General features: G+C 44.4%; 1 protein-coding gene across 2 annotated transcripts; it reads right to left on the reverse strand.

Annotated features, from left to right (window-relative positions):
• Positions 1-473: 473 nt before the first annotated feature.
• CHRNA1 (cholinergic receptor nicotinic alpha 1 subunit) lies at positions 474-9,869 on the reverse strand. Of its 2 annotated transcripts, XM_031056660.1 has the most exons (9): positions 9,684-9,726; positions 7,661-7,806; positions 7,468-7,512; positions 6,906-7,015; positions 6,470-6,665; positions 5,616-5,853; positions 4,303-4,526; positions 2,802-3,041; positions 474-878 (listed from the first exon to the last, which is right to left on the reverse strand). In XM_031056660.1, exons 1-9 carry the CDS (start codon positions 9,724-9,726, stop codon positions 747-749), a joined length of 1,374 nt encoding a protein of 457 aa, XP_030912520.1. In that variant the 3' UTR covers positions 474-746. The 2 variants fall into 2 exon arrangements, with proteins under 2 accessions (XP_030912520.1, XP_030912526.1); XM_031056666.1 differs by lacking the exons at positions 6,470-6,665; positions 6,906-7,015 and having other exon boundaries at positions 9,684-9,869.
• Between the last annotated feature and the right edge of the window lie 1,101 nt (positions 9,870-10,970).

Genomic DNA, 10,970 nt, shown 5'->3' on the forward strand with positions numbered 1-10,970 from the left:
CGGACTGCCGGGGCAGGGGACAGCTTCGGAAACCGAGAGAATTGTGTTTAATAAACACCCCCAAGGTCGATGGTGCAGAGTGGAAACCAACCTTCCAAGAGCAGAGAGTAGGCTGAATGTGGAGATGATTCTAGACACAGGTTGGATCCTTCCCACTGTAAAGAACTAGTCTCTCCCCTTTGCTGCAGCAAGAGATTCTATGGGTAGAGTCCTGTGTGACAGTCAGTCAGTTCAGATTTGTGCATGAAAATCAAGTGCTTAAGGATGGAGTTTGAGATATTTTTGGTGGTTATATCTAGTGTTAGCAGAGGAGTGACTCTGCTAATACAAAAGCAGATATTAACACAGAGCAGACATTAAAACCAGGTTGAATGCCAAAGTTGGATACAGATTTACAGCTCAGCTAAAGCTTATTACACTGCTATTGACTTCACTGGAATAGTATCTGTTGCTTACAAAGTCAGACAATCTTATTATACATTAACATTTTTAATAAAGGGTAAAACGGATCAAAACCTGGCTGACAGCCATTCACTTTTACCACTAATGCAAGTGTTTCTTTTTGGCAGTTAAATGCTCCTGAGCAGCAGCTCAGAAGTGCTAAGTATGGGGCCTTACATTTTATTATCCCTGCTCTTTCCCAGTGGTTACTGATTCCTGTCAGTGAACCTTTCAGAGGCTGGCCAGATTCTGATGGTCATGGTGCTTTCAGATATTCAGGGCAGCAAATAGTTTCCAGCTGATGTTCATCCCTGCTGATTTAATTCAATAAGGCGACCAGCAAATACAGCTAATGTTCCTATAAAACAAACTAGCATAAATATGCCAAGGAGGAGATGATCAAGCACCATTGCAACAAACTTCCATTCTTCTGCAGCCTGGGAAAGAAACAAAGGAGATGGTAAAACCTCTGCAGAGGCCTGTTTGTTACAGAATTCTTGTAATTTACTATCTTGAACAAGGGGAAGGCTCTTCCCTAAGTGCCATTATTACTATGCAAAACATGCTCATTTTCTTCTCAAAAGCAGGTCAGTGGTTAAGAAAGCCTAAATAACCTAGAAATACAAGTTTCAACACTAAACTAACCAGAAACCCTGGCAATTTGCTGAACAATTTCATTTAAAAAATGTTGAAAAGCTTAATTATTAGGCCAGTTGTTGTTTCTGAAAGAAAGTTTAAAATCTTGAAAACAAAATGCTTAGTTTGACCCAAATGACTATTGTTTTTCCATTGCTTTTTTGTTCTCCTGGGATATCTAGGCAGTTCCTAATAATTTAACCCTAACCCCTGCTTTCCATACACTCTAATGTCTTGTAAAACCTTCTTGGTAGCTCCATTAGTCTTTTTTCTAGTTGTGGGACACCATGAGCCACTTGCTCTGTACCTTTTCACTGGGAACCCAGCACAGTAAGAGCATGCAGTGTGCAAGGCACCAAGTACAGCAGGGCTCATGATTTCCACCCTGGAACTCCACCTGAAGGAGTGACATGTGCTGGCCTAAAGCACCTTCTGCTTGTGCTTTGGTTCTGCCAGAAGTAGAAGAGGCTGTTGTAATTTATCTAGAGGACACTGACAATGACTACTGTTTTGAGGTGGTTCAGAAGCAAATGCAATGAAGTGATAGCCTTCAGAAGCCACAACCTTAAGTTTATTTAGGGAGCTTGACTTTTGAAACCCCCTGGAAGTGATATATCACTAGTGCCCAGATGACACAAACAGCTGGGCTCCACTTCCGAAGGGGGCATTTGCTGGTAACCTGAAGACCCTCCTTGTAAGCCAGGGAGGAAGTGGAGCCCAGAGATGTTGAAGCCACGCCAGCCCTGCTGAAGACAACAATTTGTCTGCAGAGAGGCAAAGGAGTCACGGGGAACATGAGACTACAGCCAGAGCCATTTCACATGCTCCAGGAATTTGGTCACAGGAACAAACCCTGTGGTGTAAATCCTGTCGGTGGCAAGGAAGCACCTCCTTTTCAAGAGAGTGGGTCAAATTATTTTTGAGAGTTCCCCTTCCCTGTCTTCAGACCAGGCTGCAGCTCAACAGGAGAGGTCTATGACCACCTAGGAAGGTGAAATACCAGGACTGAATTACCCCTGCAAAAGCTATGTGAGCTGTGAAAGCTGAAATAAAAGAGGGGTTAATTGTACTGAATGTGCTAGAAGGAGGCAGAGCTAGGTTTTCCTAGGGAACATTGCCATGTGTGACTCTATATGCTTTTATCCTTCCTTTGGCTTGCAATGTGGAAAAAGTCAGTAATCAGAGCAGCTCATAACATACTTCATTTGGAGGGACTACTTGTATTCAGGAATAAAACTAAACCTTATCAAAATTGGAAATATAATTTGTAATTTACATTTAACACTTCTCAGATAACACTACTGGGCTTTTGGAGTTTGCCTTGCTTCCTGGCTTTTCAAAAGCAGTAGGATCTTACTACAGGGGCAAGATGCCTGAGTGGGAGACAGAAGAAATGTGTTTTGGAACTTGCTTACAGTTCTTGAAACTGGTTTCCTACTCACAGACACTCCATCTCTATGGCTTCACATATCACATAAAAAATCCTTGGCGCTGACACTTTTTCCTTTTCTATTATTTTGGGAAGCCAACATTCAATTAACATCTGTGACAATTATTTGTTGCTTCTTGCTGACTCCCTTAAAGGGAGAAGACCGTCCACTGCTGGAGCCAAACCAGGGCTTTGAGTGTTTTTGTAAGGCAGGGATATTTTGCCAAAAAAGTAAGATGTAGCAACCTGAAAGCTAGAAATGAATCATGCACCAAAAAAAAAAAAAAAAAAAAAAATTTCTGGCTTCTTGGTCCGATTTCATTGTTTCTGCAATGTATTTGATTCCCTCTATAGCATTTTTCACATCTGGGTTTTTGGTAAGCGGGGAGTAGAAGTTGACAGGCACAGAACCTGACTTCCCAGAAATGTCAGAAATATCAATATCTTCTGCAAAAATATTTTTGTCTTGTTTGTCTCTTGATGGTCGTTTCATTGTAGAGAAAAACATGACGTTTGGGATTGTGTCAATAAAGATCTGCAAACAAAGGGAGAAGATGACAGTTGCTGCTCTGTGGGGCTGTGCTACAGCTGCAGCTGTGCTGAACAAAGACAAGCCTCTCCCCTCCCCATCGCTTCCCGTGCTGGGGCTGCTGCAGATTCCCTCTCTGACTGTGTCACAGCCCACGCCTTACTTACACCGGGGCTTTTGTCAGCTCGTGTCCCGGGCAGAGGGGGTCCCCCGCAGGCGTGTTTGCTGCCAGCCACCCCCTGCCCTACACCCAACACCACACGTGAAGCAGAGGGTGATGCTGCGGAGCACATCCTCAGCTGGCACGGGCTGGCAGAGCTGGAGCCATCCCATCTAACTTGAAACATATTGCCTACAAATCTGACTTGAAGAATGGACTGCAAAGAAACTCTTTTGGCTACTTAGGTTTGATTGCGCTATTAGGAGTGTTTGCTATACAGGCATGTAAGGTTTACAGTAAGAGACTTGCTGCCAGAGCAATGTTAAGCACATGCAGCATTTCCTCTTGAAATTTCCCTTCTGCAGGGGTTGTTTATGCTGCAGAGGGAATCTAATATAAGCTGTAACCTTAAAAACATAATTAGAATTACACAGAAAAACCTCCTTTCGTGTCATGGTTTAGTATGAACCCGGGCAGGCTTCAAAACAGCAAGGATTACTGAATAAATCAGATGATCTTTGATATTGTCTCCTTGGCAAAGAACTTCTAATGACAGGCAACCAATTTTTTCTATGTCTTATGATTATCATTTAGACTCCTGTGCAAGGATCTCCCAAGGGCTGCAGAGCAACTGTACACTGGAAAAGTACAGAGAAGATTTTTTAGCGTTTGCTAAAGCATTTTTTGCAAAATGGGATGCTGAACTCAGGTATTCCCAGTGGCCTTTGAGCTCTGCACTCATGCAGGCTGGTGGCTGGTTACTGGCAGGCAGCAGTGGCTTACAGTCAGTGGAGAATTAGATCAGGATATGTAATTCGAGTCCAGATGGACATTTTATTTTTCCATTCCCTACCTTTAGCTGCCCATGTTTTGTCTCATCTGTTCCCTGCAAGACTCTACCCCAGTGCACAATTTTGTTACCTCAAGGAGCACTTTAGCAATCTTGCTGACTTTACACACAGCTAAGTAGTAAACACTGGCTCCTGTGCTCTTTAACGTGTGACGCATTTACCTCCCCAATTCTTTTTGACTTTTATTAGAAGACCTGCCAATAAAATATGGAGCATTTGGTGGAAACCAGCAGGTGTGCCAAGGCACAGAGCTCACCTTCCTGACCCAGGGGGGCATGGTGTGCGTGCTGGGGGAGCGGTGGTGGGTGTTGATGACGATGACGGTGATGATGATTGAGGCGATGACAAACACCATGGTGAACAGCATGTACTTGCCAATCAGAGGCACTGCGCTGGAGGTGGAGGGAATCAGCTCCACGATGACCAGCAGGAACACAGTCAGAGACAGCAGGACAGAGATGCTGAGGGTCATTTTCTCACCTGTCATGAAAAAGCCAGTCCCCCAAAATCATTGCTGCTCCTATCATTCAGTATGGAGAGCATTGATTTGAGAAGCAGGATGGGTAAGAGCTCTTCACACAAACACCTGTGTGCATTTGCAGTGCCATCATCTCTGCCAGCATCCAAAGCAGCAAGTAGGCTTGGCAAACCTGAGAGCCTAACAGCATCAGCTCCAGCACTAAGATGAGAATTACAAGGAATGACTGGGCTGAGGTGTGGGTGCTGAATATTTTTACTTGCTAGGAGCATTTTGTGGGCTCTGCATTTTGAACAATGCAGCATATGCACCTTAGTGCTTGCTCCACAGCTTCCTGAGGGTTTGCTTCCCTTACTCTCTGTCTCTGGGCTGAGAGGGCTGACTAAAATCACATCTGACATCAGGTCAGTTGCTATGCAAGATCTCCTTGCATGTGGAGGGTGTCAAAAATGAATTACAAAACATTATTCACGCTTTTTTTTTTTAAATCCAGTTCAACTTTGTAAAGAGTTTTCCACTCAAAAAATGCATCAAGAATTTAATAAGAAGGGGCTCACACTGCAGTTAAACTATAAAAAGCTGACAAAAGGCAAAAAGAATGAAGCAGAGGAAATGGTTGCAGGGAGCATGAGTGGCTCAGCAGAGACAAAGGAGGCTGGAACAGGTCAGGATTACTCTGTGTCACATGAGGTGATGTGTGTGTGAGCAGGTAACGATCTCTCTCCTCTGACACAATGCAGAAGGGCCTCTGTCATCCCTGTGTGCTGATTTTACTGCAGGACATACTAACACACTGACTACCTATGGCAAAACATAAAAATTATCCAGCTAAATCTTTAGTTTGCAGAAGTTAACTGGATTGATAGTCAGCAATTTCTGTGGGAAAGCACCCCAATTTATTTATATCAATAGTTTCAGTTTTCAGCACTTATCCTTTCTTTGCACAATATTTAAAGCCATTACTTTCAGTGATGTCCAGTTTTAGTGTGCACTGGCCTTCAAGCTGGCTGATGGTTTCAAATACTGTGAATTTCTCAGGAATTTCTTAGAAGAGCGATTTCTATGGAAGTAGAATGAATACATTTACATACCTGAATCTGTGGGTAGGTAAAAAACGAGCCCTGTTAGAAAGGAGAAGAGCAGGCAGGGGATGATGACGTTGACAATGAAGTAGAGGGGCAGGCGTTGCATGAGGAAGTGGTAGGTGATGTCCAGGTAGGGGGTGTCAGGGCAGCAAGCGTAGTAAACCCAGTGCTTCCAGCCACGGTAATCCTTCATCACCCACTCCCCGCTCTCCATGAAGTTACTCAGATCTGGACGATCACTCTCCTGGCAGCAAAACACCCCAACAAATTCTTAACACCAGCTATTCTGAACCAAATCAAAACGTAGCAGGTTTGGCTCAGGAACAGGATTCCAAATAACTCATGCACTTTGTGGGGTTTTTTGTGAGTAAACAGCTCTCATCTACAATATTTTTCCTTAAAACATCAGCCTCTACACAGCATTGACCTGAATATTTTACAGAAACAGTCAGGGATAGTAGACTGAAAAATATTAGAGATAGGAGACATAACCGAGGGGACAGGGAAGGAGTCTTTGGCAGTGGAAAGTCATGAGCAGAGAAAATATACTCCCTCAAAAAAACTCTAAACCCGAGAAAACAAACAGAAGCAGAACAGGAAGCACCATAAAAAATGGTGCAAAGCTGCCAGAGGACAGACAGGACACTGTTAGGGCACAGGAATAATATGTAAGAATAATTTTGGAGCCAAACCAGGAAATCTTGTGTTAGATCTACAAATGAAAATTTTCTCTTTTGCAGGTAGGGTCTGCTTGTTTTTCCTGTCAAAACTAGGTCATATTCCATTCTAAATCTGAGATTTCTCTTAAAAAACACGTATAGGTCTTTGCTGTTTTTCCCAGTTACAGACTCCTTGCTTACCGGGTTAATAACAACCATTGTGCCATCATATGTCCAAGTTCCCAACTTCATACTGCAGTTCTGCTGGTCAAATGGGAAGTGTGTGACTATAATTTCACAGTAACTCTTAAAAATGGCTGGTGGTGTCCAGGTGATCTGACCTGTGTGCTCCAGAAGGACTTTGGTGTATTTTACAATGGCAAAATCCCCATCTGCACTGCAGAAGGAACAAGGACATTGAAAGCAATATGGGCAGCATAATCAGCAGAGTCACAAAAGGATTTCCCTGGCTGCGGGTCAAATGACTCCCCAGTGCCTGCTCCTGGAGAAGCTTTCCCTGAGGAGTTGTACCCACTGGAACAGATGTCATGGGAAAACTGTCCCACCAAGGTGGTGCCACAAGACAGAGCTCCTCCCCGCTCCCTCCCTGCCTCCCTGAGCAGCTGGCACCCCTTACTTGTTGTAAAGAACAAGGTCTGGCCGCCAGATATCATCTGAAGGGATGCGGATTTTTTTTACACCACCGTAGTCATCTGGGTTCCATCTGAGGTTGACGTCTGTCCATTGCTAAAGAGGGAAGATTGCAGCCCCTGAGAGCCTCTCCACGCACTGGGGTTAGTTTGAGTACTTCCCAGAAACAGCTCCTCCCTTGCTTTGGGACATGCAGGTAAGCATAAACATGTGGGAGTGGGACCCCCAGCTCATTTTTTACACTAATTTGTACTTTGGTTTAAGAAGCTTATTAAAAAAAAAAAAAAAAAAACAACAACAAAAACCCCAAAAGAAAATAACACAAAGATATCAGAAGCCTTATGTTTGAAATACAACCCCAAATGCTTTTCTTAAAACTCTTAGCATCTAGAGCACTTTATTCTTTAGATCTCAGTAAGAAAAAATGCTTTGCTATCTGACCCACCTCTCCAGGCTGGCCCCGAAGGTGTGAGAGTATAGTCAATTCCTGACTGTGTTGAGTGCATTTATTTGAATTAGATGAAATGGTTAAGAATATTTAGAGTTACCTGTTTCAGGCGCACATTGGTTGTCACAATCTGATTTACTTCATCCTTAAAAAAAAAAAGGAAAGGAAAAAAAAAGCAGGCAGTATCAGCAAGCATCAGGATTAAAGGATAAAAATGGTTTCCTTAGAAAAACACCACCATTTGGCACTATCACATGAGCCAGTGACTCAACACCACCCGTGTGCCACCGTACCACGCTGATGAGCTGGATGAGCTGCAGCCCCACGGTGACGACGACGGCGTCCCGATGGTCCTCCACGGGCCGCACCACCTTGTTGTAGTTACTGAACAAGTGCTCCACCAGGCGGGTCTCGTCCTCGTAGCCCAGGGCCAGCCCAGCTGCAGAACAGCAAGAAAGGACAACAACAGTCAGAAGGAGCAGGGAACAGGCTACAGCACCATCACTCTGAGGCTGGCATGGAGGAAACGCTGCCAGGCAAGCTGCTCATGGGGGATGACACCAAGTCCTCCCTGTGACAATGGCCTCCCACCAGGAGATGAACGCATGCAAACAGGCAGGATTGTGAACATCAGACTGAACATTAGGAGTCTTCCAGCCTGAAACTGTGCTAACATGCAGTACTTATGGGCAGTTAAACACAGAAAATGTCCAGTCTCAGGGATTTCTAATGTTACCTTTTCCGCCTTCAACTCCACAGACCTTGCTGTGACACTGACATTAAAGCTGAGGGCCAAGCACACCAGTCATGGAGAAGGCATCACCATCCCCACTCCTTGCATCTGCAATCTAAGTGGAACAAGAGCTCCTCTCCCCAACGGGAGTTGCTTGTGTTGTGCAGGTGGCAAGAGAAGGAAACCACTCACTGTGTGGGGTAGGTCCATGGACAGCTCTGCCCACAGGCTGCCCAGCATGACTTGGCCATGCTGTGCCAAAGAGCCTTGAAAGAAAAATCTCCCGAGTGAAAATGGCAGGGAGCAGCCCCTTTCCAGTGGAGCCTTCACAGTGCTGTGCATGGCACTGCAGTGCCAAGAAGCAAGGGCACTGGGAAACAGATGGGCCCTGCCTCCAGAGAGCCTGGGGCCGGGGAAGCAGCACACAATGACCTCAGATTGCAGCTGCTTCACTGGTACAGGGGAGGAAAACAAATGAGAGGGGTGCTTGGGGATGTTTTTGTATGTCTCCCCTCTAAAGGTGGTGAGAGGGAGCAGAAGAGTTGAGCCTCACTGCAAGCATTTTTGGCAGATTGCACCCTCGTCTCCCCCTCTCTGTTGAATCCTGGGCCACAGAAGTAAGTCAACAAGAATTTTACTGCTGACTCCAACCTAAGCTAGGATTTCTGCTGGTTTCCTAACTGACTTTTCATCAACTTTTACATAGCTGAGCTGAGATTGCCAAGGATTCTGCCTTGGCCTTGTCCTGCCATGAGATTATATTAAAGTACTTGGATGCCAATCAGAAAAGCTGCCTGTTGCAGACAGACACTGTTTGCTTCCTCTGCCAGGAGGCTGAATGAGGGTAGGCAGGAGGCATCTCTGAATTTTTAAGTTATGATTACAGCATCCCATCTAATTGAAGCTCTATGCTTTATTAATGCAGTTTAAATCCTTTCACACTTGCTCGCTTCTGGTGTAGCTTGGTAGGAATTTAGTATACTGCTTGAATTTTCTGAAAAGCTTTTAGGATCACAAATATTTATTCTTTTAAGGGACAGTTCAAAAAGAATTAGCTCAGTACAACACATGCAGCTGCCAATCAATTCTACTTCCTTGTCAGTCACCCCACAACCTAATGAAACTTGTAATGATTTTTCCCATTCCAAGTCATGCTTACTAGATCCTTTCCCATATTTTGAAATACGTGTAGCACTAAGGCAAACAGGAGCATGAAAAAAAGATTGCAGAGAGAAAGCCAATTAAACACAAACTTCTCTGCTCAAATTATCTGGTGCCTGAAATTACAAATATCTGAGCTGCTACTAATGCACCCCAAAGCTTTCTTTTAAATGATTAGGTGTGTGTTATGAACACCTAATCACCTTACCAGTGGGACAGGCCCCTTCTGGAACTCATCCTCGCTCGAGCTGATGTATATGCAGAGCTCTGGAAGGAGACAACCCCCTTCAAGGTAATGGCTGGAGCACCTTACCTGTCCAGATGAGGAGGAGGCCTGGAACTCATCCTTGCTCGAGCTGATGTATATGCAGAGCCCTGGAAGGAGACAACCCCCCTTCAAGGTAATGGCTGGAACACCTTACCTGTCCAGATGAGGAGGAGGAGCACACAATGGACCTTCATCATCCTCTTGCCTCAGTCATACAGATGGAGGCACACACAAAGCACCTCTGATTCTCTTCAGAGGGGGCTGTGCTGCCTCCTGAGGGTGCTGCCAAAATACACCCACCAGGGTATTGGTTTACAGCACCTGTTCTGGGAATGACAGCTGAGGGCCACTGCCCCACCGGGCTGGAAACGGGAGCACAGCGTGTTTCACCTATCAAATATCTTCTGTGGTTTACAGAAGGTCATTTTTTTTCTAAGTATCAATGTGATCTGTGACTTACTAAACAAATACCCACACAAATAAACTAAGAAAGAGTTATCTGTAAGTAACTGAACATTTGGTGAGATCTCAGAAACTTTTTGTGAACAGAACAACTTGCCAGGTTTAAGGCTTTGTTTCTCTGAGACAAAACAGAGCACAGTCACTTATTTCTGACACACCCCCACCAGTGTAAGACAGCATGCTCCCCTGGCTTCACAGAGGGATGGGAAAGCTTTGAAGTAAGCAAATATTCTCAAGAGAGATCATCTCCTTGAGTCTACCAGGACTTCCTGGTAGAGTCCCCACCTTGGAAGCTATTAACTGACTAAGAGAAGACATCCCACTCTCCTGCTGCCACCTCTATACTCAGTGGACTGAGTCAAGTGGTAGAAACATGACTGGTTTGTTTCTACAGCAGGGCAGATCAGTGGATTTCTGTGGAGCATGCAAGTTCTTGCTCTTTATTGCCATAAATCACCTGTAAAGGAGAGAAAAAGTGATATGTTTAGTAATAATAGTCATTCAGGCCAGTAAAGAAAACAAGAAACAAGTGGAGATTTTTATATATAAATAAAAAATATCTATACACACACCTATCTACCTCATATATACATGATTATCTACTCTGAGCTCAACAATATCACTTGGGAACAAAACCTTGAGAGAGAGACTCCTGTGAAGTGTTCAGCAACATGAGAAAAGCAAGTCCATCAGTTTCTAGGACAGGAGATGAAGCAAAAAGGAAAGATGCCACTATAAATCTGTGAATGTTCTTTGCAGTTCAGGTCATCCGGTTTCAAAAGACTTGGAAGAGGCCCAGGAGAAAGTGACAACAACATCCACAGTGCAAATTGGCTTCTGTACCTGGAACAAGTAAAGAATATGAGCCATCAGTCTGAAAGGAAGACAGAGAGCTTTGGTAGGGTCTGTAAAATCCCAAATGATCTGGAGAAGGCAGATTTGGATTCACTTGCTGTCCCCATGCAAAATAGTAGAGGGC

This window comes from Geospiza fortis, unplaced genomic scaffold, assembly GCF_000277835.1.
Source record: "Geospiza fortis unplaced genomic scaffold, GeoFor_1.0 scaffold112, whole genome shotgun sequence".
NCBI classification, from domain to species: domain Eukaryota; kingdom Metazoa; phylum Chordata; class Aves; order Passeriformes; family Thraupidae; genus Geospiza; species Geospiza fortis.

Excerpts from the sequence above, each read along its gene's own strand:
- CHRNA1 (XM_031056660.1), bottom strand. The coding sequence starts at position 9,726 with ATGATGAAGGTCCATTGTGTGCTCCTCCTCCTCATCTGGACAG. Across the intron at positions 7,513-7,660 it reads TCATCCAGCTCATCAGCGTG|GATGAAGTAAATCAGATTGT; the intron begins GTACGGTGGCAC and ends TTTTTTTTTAAG. Across the intron at positions 3,042-4,302 it reads TGCCCCCCTGGGTCAGGAAG|ATCTTTATTGACACAATCCC; the intron begins GTGAGCTCTGTG and ends CTTTGTTTGCAG.